The sequence below is a fragment of the Schizosaccharomyces japonicus genome (genome assembly GCF_000149845.2).
Source record: "Schizosaccharomyces japonicus yFS275 unplaced genomic scaffold supercont5.3, whole genome shotgun sequence".
NCBI classification, from domain to species: domain Eukaryota; kingdom Fungi; phylum Ascomycota; class Schizosaccharomycetes; order Schizosaccharomycetales; family Schizosaccharomycetaceae; genus Schizosaccharomyces; species Schizosaccharomyces japonicus.
In genome coordinates this window covers 1,560,196-1,574,884 of record NW_011627862.1, presented here as the reverse complement: position 1 = coordinate 1,574,884, position 14,689 = coordinate 1,560,196, and the positions used below count along the sequence as shown (strand labels likewise).

The 14,689-nt window shown below is 46.1% G+C and overlaps 9 protein-coding genes across 9 annotated transcripts; 4 read left to right on the top strand and 5 right to left on the bottom strand.

Annotated features, from left to right (window-relative positions):
* Nucleotides 1–199: 199 nt before the first annotated feature.
* SJAG_01414 (alcohol dehydrogenase Adh1) lies at nucleotides 200–1,383 on the bottom strand. Its single transcript, XM_002172626.2, has one exon. It carries the CDS (start codon nucleotides 1,290–1,292, stop codon nucleotides 240–242), a length of 1,053 nt encoding a protein of 350 aa, XP_002172662.1. The 5' UTR covers nucleotides 1,293–1,383; the 3' UTR covers nucleotides 200–239.
* A 162-nt stretch (nucleotides 1,384–1,545) lies between these two features.
* SJAG_01413 (ribosomal protein subunit L9) lies at nucleotides 1,546–2,762 on the top strand. The gene has a single exon (XM_002172625.2). It carries the CDS (start codon nucleotides 1,768–1,770, stop codon nucleotides 2,560–2,562), a length of 795 nt encoding a protein of 264 aa, XP_002172661.1. The 5' UTR covers nucleotides 1,546–1,767; the 3' UTR covers nucleotides 2,563–2,762.
* SJAG_01412 (RNA-binding protein) lies at nucleotides 1,651–4,043 on the bottom strand. Its single transcript, XM_002172624.2, has 2 exons — nucleotides 3,914–4,043; nucleotides 1,651–3,862 (listed from the first exon to the last, which is right to left on the bottom strand). Exons 1-2 carry the CDS (start codon nucleotides 3,936–3,938, stop codon nucleotides 2,712–2,714), a joined length of 1,176 nt encoding a protein of 391 aa, XP_002172660.1. The 5' UTR covers nucleotides 3,939–4,043; the 3' UTR covers nucleotides 1,651–2,711.
* A 709-nt stretch (nucleotides 4,044–4,752) lies between these two features.
* On the bottom strand, nucleotides 4,753–5,341 carry SJAG_01411 (60S acidic ribosomal protein P1). The gene is made up of 2 exons (XM_002172623.2): nucleotides 5,199–5,341; nucleotides 4,753–5,138 (listed from the first exon to the last, which is right to left on the bottom strand). The coding sequence occupies exons 1-2, from the start codon at nucleotides 5,265–5,267 to the stop codon at nucleotides 4,881–4,883; spliced, it is 327 nt and encodes a 108-aa protein (XP_002172659.1). The 5' UTR covers nucleotides 5,268–5,341; the 3' UTR covers nucleotides 4,753–4,880.
* Nucleotides 5,342–5,382: 41 nt separating this feature from the next.
* SJAG_01410 (recombinase Rhp51) lies at nucleotides 5,383–6,988 on the top strand. Its single transcript, XM_002172622.2, has one exon. The coding sequence runs from the start codon at nucleotides 5,576–5,578 to the stop codon at nucleotides 6,686–6,688; it is 1,113 nt and encodes a 370-aa protein (XP_002172658.1). The 5' UTR covers nucleotides 5,383–5,575; the 3' UTR covers nucleotides 6,689–6,988.
* Nucleotides 6,989–7,035: 47 nt separating this feature from the next.
* On the bottom strand, nucleotides 7,036–10,622 carry SJAG_01408 (cell division control protein Cdc5). The gene is made up of 5 exons (XM_002172620.2): nucleotides 10,528–10,622; nucleotides 10,465–10,484; nucleotides 10,395–10,409; nucleotides 10,228–10,347; nucleotides 7,036–10,183 (listed from the first exon to the last, which is right to left on the bottom strand). Exons 1-5 carry the CDS (start codon nucleotides 10,544–10,546, stop codon nucleotides 8,042–8,044), a joined length of 2,316 nt encoding a protein of 771 aa, XP_002172656.2. The 5' UTR covers nucleotides 10,547–10,622; the 3' UTR covers nucleotides 7,036–8,041.
* SJAG_01409 (rab GTPase binding protein) lies at nucleotides 7,097–7,982 on the top strand. The gene has a single exon (XM_002172621.2). The coding sequence runs from the start codon at nucleotides 7,266–7,268 to the stop codon at nucleotides 7,947–7,949; it is 684 nt and encodes a 227-aa protein (XP_002172657.1). The 5' UTR covers nucleotides 7,097–7,265; the 3' UTR covers nucleotides 7,950–7,982.
* Nucleotides 10,623–10,838: 216 nt separating the features above from the next.
* On the top strand, nucleotides 10,839–12,072 carry SJAG_01407 (niemann-Pick disease type C2 protein hE1). The gene has a single exon (XM_002172619.2). It carries the CDS (start codon nucleotides 11,102–11,104, stop codon nucleotides 11,612–11,614), a length of 513 nt encoding a protein of 170 aa, XP_002172655.1. The 5' UTR covers nucleotides 10,839–11,101; the 3' UTR covers nucleotides 11,615–12,072.
* Nucleotides 11,203–14,575, bottom strand: SJAG_01406 (malic acid transporter Mae1). The gene has a single exon (XM_002172618.2). The coding sequence runs from the start codon at nucleotides 13,760–13,762 to the stop codon at nucleotides 12,410–12,412; it is 1,353 nt and encodes a 450-aa protein (XP_002172654.1). The 5' UTR covers nucleotides 13,763–14,575; the 3' UTR covers nucleotides 11,203–12,409.
* Between the last annotated feature and the right edge of the window lie 114 nt (nucleotides 14,576–14,689).

The following is a 14,689-nucleotide window of genomic DNA, read 5'->3' as shown; positions in this document are numbered from 1 at the left end:
TGCGTGATCGACAAAGCCGTCACAGATCATTGATTTGCAGGGTATAAATACGGCGATCATCGGCCACGAAAATCATCAAGACGATCACAGGCAGCAAACAAGAACAGACAGACGAAGACAGCCATTGAATCGCAGGAGGAAACCACCTCTATCCCGGCTACAAAACTCGCAATGTTGTTTCTCTAACGCATGGATCTATAATTTCATTTACCGTCTGTTTCTATCATAAATGGTTGTGCTTACTTGCTCAAGTCCAAAACAATACGGCCAGCGATCTTGTTCTCGTGCATGGCGTGGTAAACGTCAGGGAGAGTGGAGAAGGGCCAGACCTTGTAGACGGGCTTAACTTGGCCACGAGCAACGTACTCAACAGCCTCGCAGGAGTCAAGACGGTTACCGACGTGGGAACCGCAAACCTTAAGCATCTTGACGGTCAACCAGAAGATGTCAGCGCCCAACTTGGCACCGGCAGGCATGGAGACAGTGACCATGGTGGAACCGGGACGGGCCCAGCCAGCAGCTTGCTCGTAAGACTTGGGAGAGGTGGAAAGAACCAAAGTACCGTGGGCACCACCGTTGGTGGCCTCCTTAACGGCCTCAACCATGTCGGGGACCTTCTTGAAGTCAAGGAAGACCTCGGCACCCAAGCTCTTAAGGAGCTCCTCCTTCTCGACACCAGTGTCAATAGCGACGACACGCATAGACATGGCACGAGCGTATTGGACAGCCAAGTGACCCAATCCACCACCGGCGCCGGGAATGCAGACCCACTCACCGGGGTGAACACCGGCCTCCTTCAAGGCACGGTAAACAGTGATACCGGCACACATGATGGGGGCAGCGACCTCCAAGGAAACAGACTCGGGGATCTTGGTAGCGTGGGCGGCGTTGGCAACACAGTAGTGTTGGAAAGAACCGTCAACGAGGTAACCAGAGAACTTGGCGTTGGGGCAGATAGACTCTTGAGAGGCCATGCAGTACTCGCAGTTGCCACAGGAGGAGTTCAACCACTTAACACCGACACGGTCGCCGAGCTTGAGTTGAGTGACACCAGGGCCCAACTTGACGACGATACCGGCACCCTCGTGACCACCGACCAAGGGAAGCTTGGCGGGAAGAGGCCAGTCACCTTGAAGGGCGTGAAGGTCAGTGTGGCAGACACCAGTGTACTTGATGTTGACCAAGACCTCACCTTGACCAGGCTCGGGAACAGCGATCTCCTCGAACTTAACGTTCTCGGGACCACCATGCTCGTGGAAGACAGCGGCAGTTTGAGTAGCAGGGATAGACATTGAATTGATTGAGTGTGTGAAACTCGTGGTGAACTGGGGATTTGTGAGTGCCTATTTATACAAAAAATTAGCGGCGGGGATAGCCGGCCGGACCGCCGGTGGGCTCGGAGAAACTTTGAAATGGATCTGGATGCTTCTACGACTAGTCCCGTCCTGCACCACTTGGCATACGATGGCGGAGAGATCGTGAGCTCCGCCAATCAGAGACGATCTCGGATTAATTATGTGCGCCGTTTAAAATAAGGTTTAAGTGCGCAGCACGTGTGGTTTCATCCCTGCACATGATCACTCTAACTGTCTGACTCTCCACCAATTTTGTCGGCTAGCAGCAGGGTAGGGTAGTACACACGCTTGTTGTGTCTAGCTCTGGGGGTCTAGGTCGAAAACATACATTACTGTCAAAGGGGGAAAAAATAAACACACACACACACACACTACTCATCCGTATTATCCCACTCTGTCGACCACCTCAACGATGCTCCCATTTTTGCGGCCCTCGTTCTCCCCTTTCTCGCTTTCTCATGGACTATTCCGTACGCTTACCACCTGTGCTGCCTCTAAATTGCCTCTTGACACGCCAGAGGCCGTTCACAAACGCCGGTTGCTGCGGACTCGTCCGGGTGCAATTCTCTTCAAAAAGGGCATGACGAGTGTTTGGGACGAAAGCACACACCAACAGGTCCCGGTGACGGTGCTTCAGTTTGACCGCGTCCAGGTGGTCGGCTTGAAAACAGAAAAACGAGACGGATACAGCGCGGTCCAGATGGGCGCGGGTCTAAGGTTGCCTCACAATGTGTCTCGAGCGCTCCAGGGACATTTCAGCGCGAACGGCGTGTATCCGAAGCGATACGTAAAGGAATTCCAGGTGAAGGACGACAGCTGCCTGCCGAAAGTGGGAACGGTACTTACACCCGAGTACTTTCAGGTTGGACAGCACGTGGATGTCAAAGCACTCACAAAAGGCAAAGGCACAGCCGGTGTCATGAAACGATGGGGGCTTTCTGGAGGCAACGATTCGCACGGTGCATCGAAATCACATCGCTCTGCTGGTGGCACGGGTCAGGCAAAGATCCCGGCACGTGTGCTGCCAGGCAAGAAAATGTCTGGACACATGGGCCACCAATTTCGAACTGTACAAAACATGCTTGTTTGGGCCGTGCACCCAGAACACGATTGCATACTTGTAAAGGGTGCCGTTCCTGGTCCCGTGGAAGGCGTCGTATATGTCAGCGACTCCATCATACAACTGTACAAGCGGCCAAGCGCCTAGCAGCTATCGTCGCTGTAAATAATGTAGAACTGAAATGAATTAACGCGCGCATCGTCAACCCTCCTTTTTACAGGGTTAGATGTGAGGAATTATTACGAGTCATTAATCCGGGAACAAGAGCTTCTTCTTCTTCTTTTTTAAGAGTCTTTTTACTTCTTCATAAGAGCTTCGCGTAGCTGGAGAATCTGTGTTTTTTGGTGAGGTTGGAGCATGTTGATTTGCTCGTCCGTTAGCGCCATAAGCTGGGCTATCAGGGCAGCTTGCGAAGGGGAAGCATTTGCGGGTGCCGGTGTTTGTGAAGGAGCCCTAACGGGGGCAACTGGTGGAGGAGCAATCGATGTTGCAACCGGTCCTGTGGGAGGCATGTTCAGCGGAGTCGTGCCGCGACGGATGGCCGCGGGTCCCGTAGGCAGTTGGCCGCCCATCGGTGTGCCTCCTCTGTAGTAGTCGGGAACAGGAGGTGTGTAACGAGCGTAGTACGAAGACGGTATGGGAGCGGAACCGGGAACGGCGCCACCGTATGGACCAGCAGGAGCTCCCGCCATGGCTGCAGGGCCAGAGGGAATGCCAGACGGGTTCACGGAAGGAGGAGGAATGTATGAAGGGGGAGGTGCGGAGTACGGAGGGTATGAAGGATGGTGCGCAACAGGTGGGATAGGTGCGCTAGCAGGCGAAAAAGTGCTGGGAGTGGCACGCTCAGGAGGAGCGGCCAGAATGGTGGGTAACAGAGACGGTTCTGTGTAGTTTTTCATGAGCATCGCTTGAAAGATGGCGTATGAGTATTGGGGACAAAGGTCAAACAGCTGACACATTTGATCTGGGTTCTCTTGACACAGGGTTTTGGTTGACATCAAAACAGAGTCGAGTTCTGCCGCCGAGTAACTAGACAGCACTCGGGAGATGGCCTCTGGAACCAGCATTTTTGGAGGAGGGTATTTACCGGCTGGCAATGGAGGTAGCAAGCTGCCTGGTTGCCCGGGAAGGGGTGTAGAAGAGACAGGAGCATTCACAGCACCTGGTGCAAGTGGTGGAGCCTGTTGTGCAGCACCCATTTTCTCCAATCGACGAATTTGGTCTGGAGTAGGAAAGTCGACGCGAAGTCTACGCGTGCCAACATCGTAATTGTGCAGATTCCGCACAGCAGAAACTGCTGTGCTTCTGTCATGATACTCACAAAATCCGTAACCCTTAGGCTGACCCGTTTCATTGTCCATCATCAGGTGAAATGATTTGACAGGACCGCTCTGTTTGAAAATGTCCACGACCTGCTCTTCTGCCATTTCGTACGGAATATTTCCCACTGCATTGGGACATTGAGTTAACACAAGTCTATAAATTCATTATTACGTACCATACACGACGCAGGATGGGTCCATGGCGGCAGTTACTGCTGAACCGAAATTTGCTTTTGGTGAACGGTGAGCCGGTTTCGGTCGCGACAGTGATTGACTGTGTTCGCTTCCAGCAGAGCATTTTTTGGTGGTGAGTTTTGAGAAGGGTGGGATGTGGGGGCTACAGAGGGTGCACGCAATAAAAGTGCGAGAATTGATTAGGTCGATGGTACGGGTAATTAGTTAACATTGGATGCTGTGGACGGTGGTCTTTGTAAGGTTTGTATTTAGGGACTGGGTATGGAGATTTTTTTCTTTTTTTTTTTCTTTATCATTATTATTGATATTACTATTATTTTTGATACTCCCTTTTTTCTCCTATAACGACAGCTATAATGCCGTATTATTTGTTAGAATTTAAGGACTGTTCATAAACGAATGCTTACATTTTTTAAATAACCGCTACCTTTGTGAATACATCAATTTATATAATCTTATACGAATTTTATATAGCGTCTGCTATCATGTCTCACTCATTTAGTCTCCTTTGAATGCGTTTTACAGACTGTTTTATTTATAACGTCTCATTTGTCTATAATTGAGTTCGTTACTCTTTATTCCTTCGAAACTTAATCGTTAAAATTATGATACTAATGAATTCACTACCACCGCTATCCTTAGAACTGCTCGTAGAAACTCATGTTCAGTTATACACAAGAACACCACTCGTCCTGGCGCTACACACCTTCATTCCTCATCAATACGACCTCGTGGCTATCCAATTCCACTTCGAGCTCAACTAAACCATAAGACTACTCACCTCACCAACATCACTCAACCACAACCTCCCATCACTCCCTTTCGGATTCAAAACGTTAATATTAAACGTTTCTGAACGCATTCACGCACCATGGACGACATGTGAAAGCAAAATGTCCAGTAAGAATTGAATAAACATTTTTCGGTATCTGAGTTGGACGGACAGATCTAATCGAAGAGACCGAAGCCCATGTCCTCATCGGACTCCTCCTCTTCCTTAGCCTCCTCCTTGGTCTCCTCAGCGGCGGCCTCACCGGCAGCAGCAGCGGGGGCACCGGCGGCAGGGGCAGCGGCACCAGCACCAGAGCCAATGTTCAACAAAAGCTCCTTCAAGTCCTTGCCCTCAAGAGCCTTGGCGAAGATGGAGGCCCAGATGGGCTCAACCTCAACGTTGGCGGCCTTGGTCAAAGTCAAAAGCTTGTCAGACTAAAAAACAAAACCCGTTAGTATCGTCATCTTTCACGCCTTGCTCGTCAAAACACATACGGTGATTTCAATGCCTTCATCGGCCAAGACAAGGGCAGCGTAGCTAGTAGCGAGTTCAGAGGCAGACATTTTGACTTCCAGATGGGTGCGAGGTCCGTGGTGAGTTTGTGTTGTAGTGGGTCTCATTAGTGATTCAAATATTGTGACTGTTCACATAACCCTACCCTATCTAGCACGCGCTCCGGTGCTACGCGTCTGTATCTGCATTTAAGGTACACTTCCTCTCCCCACCACGTACATGCACGTACTCAGCACAAAAAACAAGAATTGCGCGTGAATACTCGTTAACACCTTAATAAAAGAACTTGTAGGCATTTACTGATACCCAATACCCTTTCCTTGTAATACTTTTGTTTCTAATAATTGTCGGATAAAGAATGACTGAAGTGAACGCGGTCTCCGTGGATCAATTGACCACGGACATGGCTCCTAACGAGGTTTATGAGCATCCAGTGGAGAATCAGCAACAACAGCAAGAGCTGCAGGTTGAAGAGGAGGAAGAAGAGGGCGTCGCAGGACCGATGCCGCTACAGCTTCTCGTTGGAAACGGAATTACTACGGGTGACTTGAAGAAAGTTCATGAAGCAGGATACTACACTGTTGAATCGATTGCGTACACGCCGAAACGTCAACTGTTGAATATTAAAGGTATCTCGGAAGCAAAAGCCGATAAGCTGTTGTCTGAAGCGAGCAAGTTGGTGCCCATGGGATTTACAACAGCTACGGAGTATCACATTCGTCGTAGTGAACTGATCACCATTACAACGGGTTCCAAACAACTTGATACACTGCTACAGGGCGGTGTAGAAACAGGTAGTATCACTGAACTGTTCGGTGAATTCCGTACCGGTAAAAGTCAAATCTGTCACACTCTGGCCGTTACTTGCCAGCTTCCCATTGACATGGGTGGCGGTGAGGGCAAGTGTCTGTACATTGACACAGAAGGAACGTTTCGTCCTGTTCGTCTGCTCGCTGTTGCCGAGCGTTATGGCTTGAACGGCGAAGAAGTGTTGGACAACGTTGCGTATGCTCGTGCATACAACGCCGATCACCAACTTGAGTTGCTTCAACAGGCTGCGAACATGATGGCAGAATCTCGGTTTTCTCTGCTAGTCGTCGACAGTTGTACTGCCTTGTATCGTACAGACTTCTCAGGAAGAGGCGAACTTTCCGCCCGTCAAATGCATCTTGCTCGGTTTATGCGAACGTTACAACGACTCGCAGATGAATTCGGCATTGCAGTGGTTATCACAAACCAAGTGGTAGCCCAAGTGGACGGCATCTCCTTCAATCCTGATCCTAAGAAACCCATTGGTGGTAACATTCTGGCTCATTCCAGTACTACTCGTTTGTCACTGCGTAAAGGCAGAGGCGAACAACGTATTTGCAAGGTTTACGATAGTCCTTGTCTACCGGAAAGCGAAGCAATCTTCGCTATCAATTCTGATGGTATTGGTGATCCCAAGGAGGTCATTTCGGCACCCATTTAAAACAGAGCATTGTGCTAGCACAACCTGGAAAAAAAAGGATGTGAGCTGTAATTATCGTGTATCTTTCCTCCCTTTTGTGTCCATTTCTCAAACTCCCAAAAACAACTTCAGGAAATTGATCCGCATCCCGGTTCCTGTCCTTCAGAAAACGACATCCCCGCCCTCCTCTCGCTCCTGCATATCCTTCTCCGCGCACATGAACACAATTTTAAACTCTCAAAAGGTAATTAGCTTCCATAAACACCTATTAGCCATTCCTTCCATAACTTGTGTGAATATCTATTTCTTAACTGTAAGCAATTCGGTTCTTAAAAATGTGATGAAAGAGGCGTGGTAATGGTTACGATCTGCTGTCTTTTAAATAGATATGTTATTTGCACTATCTTCTTTATTGTTCAATCATTATAATTCTTCTTAAGCTCTCGTTCAGGAATATCGCACACTCTATAATTAAGGTTCATTAAGCGTGGCGCGTCGCATCGCGTCGCGTGTTTCATTTAAACCTTAGATATCCTCGGGTTCTTACCGACTCAGCGAAAGACAGCCAATTCTTTCCTTCATATAATTCCCGGAAAAAATGTCATCAGAACAGCATGAACTATACAGTGTTGAGATTGAAAGGGACGAGACTGAGGATCTGCTTCGAATGGATCCCGCCAGAGCAAGTCTCGACGTAAATCGGCCTGCTAATAAAAACACCGGAATCGGCTCGGAAACAGTGGTAGACACACAATTGAAAGCTGGAGACACGCTTGAAGAACCCATAGTCGTAACTTTGCTGAATGATCTGAAGTCAATTGGGCGAAAACTTCTGTATACACTCTATCCGAAAGATTCCGACGGACTTTACAGTTGGGACTTATGGGGACCTTTGCTTTTTTCTCTTGGCATTGCCATTATCCTTGCTATAAGTGCTCCGGAAAACCAGTCTGAAGCCGTGTTTACAGTTGTCTTTGGTTTAATTTGGTTTGGCCAGGCTGTGTGTTCTATCAACTTGAAATTACTCGGTGCTACCATTAGCTTTTTCCAGTCTGTGTGCATTCTTGGATATTCTACATTTCCTCTAGCCATTGCTGCAGCAGTCTGTGCTTTCGTACGCACTGAGTATGTTCGCGTCCCAATAATATTGCTTATGTACGGCTGGACCATGTTCGCAGCAATGGGAGTATTAAAACGTTCCAACATTCCCGAGAAAAAACTACTTGCTTCATATCCTCTTTTTCTTTTCTACTTCTCGCTTTCATGGATTATTTTTCTGTAGATGAATGAGCTTAATGCAAACCAACGATGAACATATTAGTACGAAAAAAAGTAGTGTAGAATGAACGTAATACCAGGAAAACTATTAGTGCATCATGCTTGATTTAACTGTTTACGAGCATACTCTTGCTGTGCAAAGGCTTCAATTTGTGTCACCAACTGCAGTTCTCGGCGAGCATTCTCTAAACGGAATTGTGAACCAGCACGTTCTAAAGTCTCCAATTCAGAGTAGCACTGCAAGTCAGAAGTACTCTTTTCCAAAGCGGACCACGCTTCTTTTGTTTTTGCAGCGAGTAAAGAAGCTTCTTCCACGAATGGTTTTAGTTTTTCCGCTAATTCTGCTTCTTTAGTATTGCATTCCATGGCACGTTTCGCCAAAGCCTTGTAAACTATTTTTGTGTAGTCTGCCTCATATTTTGATACATCTTCATCATCTTCCTCGTAAATAGAAAGACCGGGTAAAGGTTTGTTCGTTTTCGACAAGTTCTCCAGTACTTCAGTAACAGAGCCATTAAAGTCTTCCACCGATAATTGTTCCTCAGCCTGCAGTTCCGCTTGAATCAATTGTGAACAGTGGGAAAGCTGCTCATTACTGAGCTCTGGTAACACAAATGCTTTTCCAAAAATTTTAGTATTCTCTTGCGGATACCGTTTTGCATCTGAAATCACTAGCTTTATAGTTTCGTCAAAAACTGTTTTTTGGTTCTCATCAACAACTGTGTTAGCTTTTATTATTGCGTCCACTCGGATAATATGAGGTCTCGGAAGGTCGCGTTGTACCACCTGGGTCCGTCGTTGAAGAGCAAGCTCATGTTCTTTTTCCTTTTGTTCCAAAAGACGCTTTTCTCGCTCACCTGCGTCTTCAATACCTACTGCATCGGTAGAAACAACATCATTTTCCTCAGCAAACTGAGGCTCCATAAGTTCATAGTCATTCTTGGGTTTTGGTAATGTCGCGAATGCAGTCTTCAATTCTTGCAGACGAAACTTTCGGAGCTTTACTTCTTCAATTGCTTTTTCTGAACGCGTTTTTTGGTTAAGCGCTAATGTATCACGGGGAGTTTTATACACGGCTGTCGCCGTTCTAACAGGAGTAGCCTGCAACATTGTAATTTGCTTTTCAGTTGTCTGCGGAGTTCTTGTAACTTCCGTTCTTACAGGTGTTACGCTGGAGTATCCCGTTCCACCTTGTTGCAATGGAACATTTTCTCCGCCCAACAAGGAAGACTGCTCTCTGCTTCGTATAAGAAGATTTTTAGCCTCGACAGTGATTGTATCCTCAGTTCCTTCAAGTTCACCAGCACGCGGAGTACGGAGAGAAGCAGACCGTTCAAGTTGTGTATAGCGTCCCATCATGTTTTCACTATATGTGGTAGCGGGTCGAGTCACAGTAGCCATGGTTTGAGCACGATCTCCCGCCATGCCTTGCTTAACCACATCCTTTAGCTCAGACTCACTAACTTGAGGAGCTGGAAGAGACAATTTCCGACGTTTGCTCATTTGTTGAGCTTCAGCCAGACGCCTCATCTTCTCTTCATGAGCATCCTTGTTCATCGTACGCAGACCAGCTGCAGGTTTAGCTCGCTCCAATCGTTTCTTCTGTTGTTTAGAATCGTCTTGACGGCGCTTGCCCTCTTCCAAAAGCTTAACATCAATATCACGTTTTTCACGCAAGTTAGCGCGTTCTTCTTCTGAAACGTCATAAAAACCCAAGGCTGGTTTCTTTTCAAAGGGAATTGCGGCATTATAATCCATTTCATTTTTCTTCCTCTGAAAGAGTTTAATGTTTATACCGGCGGCTTTTAATTCCCGTCGCTTTTGCAACTGTGCCAAACGACGAGTAAGCTCCAATTGTTTTTCGCGATCCTTTCGCTTTGCCTTTTTGCCCTGTGTGTTTGCCAAACGAGCTCGAGCTTCACTAAGCATTTCCTTTTCATCTTCGTCCATATCTATTGCATCTGGAAGTGCGGGAAGCGTTTCAAGATTAGGTTCAGCAGACCCAAAACGCAAACGCGAATTTGGATCGTCCGCCGGAGCAGCAGCCTCTGCTCCCTCACCACTTGTCAAACCAAGCTGAGCATTCTCCTTTGCTTCTAAATCGTCCAGAAGTTTTTGATACCGTTCTAAACACTGTGTCGCGGTTCTCCCAACGATAGGCGCGATTGTTCTCCATTGTGTTGGAAGCAGCTTTGCTAAATGAAGTAATTTCTCATCTTCTTCTCGACTCCATTCAGTCTATACAGTTCGGTTAGTGCGTCTCAAAAGAGGCAATCACAAACCTTCTTAATACTTGGATCTATCCACTCATACCAACGAGCTTTGCATTGCTTAGGAGTCTTCCGAACTAACAAAGAACTAATTCTTGCCCATTGGTTTTTTCCGTATTTACTGACAGCAGCCTGTATCTGTTAGAAGCCATGTATTCGAAGCTTTTGGGGTTTTTTACTTTTAAAATTTCATCCTAAAATTTGTTAGTAAATAATAACACAATGACAAGACTATTTCGTGTTTCACACCTCTGTGTTTTTCCAGTAACCTAAGAAGTTAGTTTTTTATCGTACAACAACAATATTACAAACCTCCTTTTGACAAGGACATGGTATTTTAAGTGAAATTGATACCGATAGACGCGTTCACCGTTAGCATTTCATGTGCATGTGTGCCCGAAGGCGCCTTTGGTGGTGAGGTTGTGGTGGAGTAAAACGATAGGGAAATAATACTGGCAGCCACGCAAAAAATAAAAATAAACCCTACTAAGTAATAAAGAATAGATAAAGCGGCAATCAACTCAGAAGTTTCTGAATGCAATTAAAGATTTATCAAATCGTAATCGAAAATGATAATTGGGTGTGATTGTAATCATTAGATTAGCTGTAAATCAATCTTCAACTACGTCCTGCTACGCCTACTCTTTTTGATTATTGCGAAAACACTCCTTTGTGAGGTGTAAAAATAAAAATAAAACTTATACACAGTTTATAACGGAATTGTACATATTAAATTCTGTTAAAAACAATACCAGTATTAAACCTTGTTCGAAGTTACATCATGCGGGCAATAGCTTAAATCTTACGTAGACTACCCCGACACCTTGGCTATGCAAACCTACCATCTCCCTCTCCCCGAGTCAATTCTCCAATTCTAATTGTCAAGATGAAGTACTCGGTGCTACTGTTTGCTCTGTCCTTTTTGCCAATGCTCTGTCAGGCGATGATTCGCCCGAAATACTACGAGCTTCAAGAGCTGAAGATTCCTGGAGACAATCCTGCTTATTTTTGTAACAATAACTGGGACCATTCTCTCGACACGCTTCAAATTAACTACCTGAACCTTGTTCCTAATCCTCCTCGTGCTGGTAAGAACCTGTCGATTGAGACGCAAATCGCCGTCAACACTGTTGTTGAGGAAGGCAGCTACGTGTTGGCTGAAGTAAAGTATGGATTCGTTCGCATTGTCAACGAGAAGCTGGATCTTTGCGAGCAAGCAGATCTTCTCGCAGGTATCAAGTGCCCTGTTGGACCTTCCCTTATTACGAAAACGATTGAAGTTCCTCTCCCTTGGGCCATTCCTCCAGGCACATACCATGTTAATGCTCGTGTCTTCAATGCAAATGACGAACAATTGACTTGCGTCACCGCCTCCGTTTCTTTCAGACACTTTGGTTAGTTCATAATGAATGCCAAAAAGGTATCTTGGACAGATGTTAAGCATTGACACTAAGAGTTATACTCAACTTGTTTTGAATTAACATTTCCTCTTCGCATTATGCACCACTTATAAATATCAGGGTCGCTGCGTTCTTCTCGTTTTGTTGTTGGAGCCTAGGGCCTAATCGAACTACTGCTATTTGCCCTAATTGTCTTTATCGTTTTTCTTTTTTCATACATATATTGTTATACTCCTACACAGTTTTAATTGAGCCTTTTCAGCAGTACTTAAGCTATTGTAGCGCAACATCTTGGATGAAGGCAGTTCTATACTAGCAGTGACAAGATTAGTAATACCAGGCACTGGAGTAGATAGTTTAACAACAGCAGTGACAGCAAGTATGAATTAAAGAAACCAGATGTAGCAATACGTCCGGAAACAAATTGTATAAACAAATAGTAGACGATGATGAAGGAACAATAACGAGAAACGGAACGGATAAAACAAAGCGAAACAGTTTCCTAAAGTGCTCCGAGAACAACTATTTAGCAGTTCTAGTGTATGCAGTAGGTATCATGCAAAGCAAAAACCTTGCTCAAGGCAAAATTAACAAGAACGATTAGTGGTGGCTAGGATAGAAACAAAAACATCAATCCAATGAAACGAGAAAGAAACTTGTAATGAGAAAAAGATGGTTATACAAACGTACATAGGAAGATGCGCACGTCCACTAGCAGATGAATGCTCATTATCGAGCAAGGAAGAAAGAGCGTAAAAGCTAAGTCATGGAAAAAAGGGACTGCCTTGGGCATACTAGATTTTTTCTTCATCAGAGCCCTGCGACATGTGCTGTTTGCTTCTGTCTCGAGTGCGGGACACGGTGACCTGAATGGGATGGCCATCTTTTACGTCTTGCAGCGAAGCAAAGGACAAGGGACTCGTCACCAAAGTGGGAGGAGGAGTGGCACCGGGAGGTGTCTTGACATCTTCGTCGCGGCCCGGGTACATGATCTCTTGCAGTAAGACGGCGCGGACCATGAAGAACATCACAAACATCCACTGAATGGCAAGCATTGCACCAATGACATGACCAAAGATCTTGAACGCGGCCGAATCAATCATCTCACCAATCTTCATAGTAACGTTGACAAAACCAACGACTGGGAAAATAAATGCGAACCAGCCGAGTTTGAATTGAATAGGAGCACGAGACATGAAACCAGCAGCAAAGCAGACCATGGCCACACAATAGCACCAAGCAGCAAGACCCCACATAAACAAGGCCATAAAGGTACACATAAAGGCAAGGTGTTCAGAAGAAACGGGGGTTGCAGAAAACATGGAGATCTTGGAGTCCATAGCAGTTTTACCCATACCGATTAAAGCCAAGCCGGTATAGGCCGGAGGACCAACGAACATAAAAAGACCAGGGCGTTCAGAGGCACCCATCATACCCTTCGTAAACAGCTTGAGCATGTTCACGGCGAACAGCATGATGTACACCCAGAAACCCAAGCCCTGGAACATGATACCGCACACGACCAAATTCTTCAATTGGTGCGGCGGTTGTGTGAAGGCCACAGTACCGGCGACAGCGCCGCTAATCATAGCTGGGAAAATAGGCAGAATCCATGCTGGGGAAGCCGTCTCCAGGGTGTAGGGATGCATGTGAAAGGTGGTAGCAAATGCGAAGATGGCGTATACGAACGAGACGGCAAAGTACATCCAGTAAAAAATGCGAATTAGGTACACCATCCACTCGCCAGTGCTGGGGTATCCGTAGGCGGCGAGCATATCGATGAACGTCGACATGGAAAGCAGGAAGGTACCAATGAAGAGCTTCTCCAAATGATGGTAAATAGACTTTTTGAAGGTTTCGGGGTAACGAATGAACCGAAAGGCCATCGCCGAACAGAAAATCGCCAGCAAAACGACCTGGAAAATGAACACGACTTTACCAATCGTGTTTAAGCCTGTGAATCGGTAGGGCAGCGATGCCAGAATCATACCGACACCACCGGTGGCCATGGTACAGGTAAACCAGGACCAAGTGAAGTGTTTTAGACGCTGGGCAATGGGTAAGCGAGGACCCTTGACGTTCCAAGCGATCAATTCGTTGTACCGTTGGCTCGCCCAAGAGCTGTAAGTCGGCGTTTCCGAAGACATTGCGAAGGCAGAGAGAAATTAGAGATGGGAGAGTAGACCAATAAAATAAATGTAATAGAAGAACAAGAAAACGCTAATTGGAAAGTTGACGTCCAGTTACGGTGTTGTTTACAGACCTAGAGACGACGTGACAAACACAGATTGACGCAGACTCACACAGAAGTAAACAAACAAATGAAATGGTGCGAATAAACAGCCGACACTGTTCGGACAACAAGAAAAAGCCAAAAAAGTGCTACAGACTGTTAATGTTGTCAAAGACAGGCAAATTAAAAGACAAAAAGCAAGAAGAAAACAACTGAGAGCAATTCAAGCACAGGTCAGTTGTAATTCTTTCGTTTTTGTTGGAGATCCAAAAGTCGTCAAAACTTTCGTCCAAGAACCTTTAGACGTCTAATTCAAAAGTAATTTCTTGGAATATATTTACAACACAAGTTTTCCGATTTAACAAGCCGCTTGTGTTGCTGTTTTGTCACAAAACATGTCAAATCGTTTTCACGAACTTTTGTTTACGTGGGATGGTTGAGTTCTGTAGTCAAACAAACTCAATTTTCACTACACCAAAGAGTCGTCCCAAGATGTTCTCCGTTGGGTGGAAGCTGCTGCGTTAAGAATGTATAACGTTTCGTGGTGGTGAATAGAGATTGGTGAGAAAAAGACAGCAAGCTTTCTTCTTGTTTATGTGTGGAACTTGCCGCTAAGGGATTCTGTTTAAAGCAGCTGGAAAGAACCTTATGAGTGGTGGATTTAAGTGGGCAGGAGTTCGCATTTAATATACTGTAAAACTTCAGCCAGGCGAGAGCCACCACCCCCTCGTTCACAGCTCCAGACCAAGGAAGCGAATCATCAAGATGAGATGATGCGGTCGCACCCCATGATTGGGGTCTGAAGCGAAAAGTTTTCCCTAACCAATAGAAGAGCTTTCCG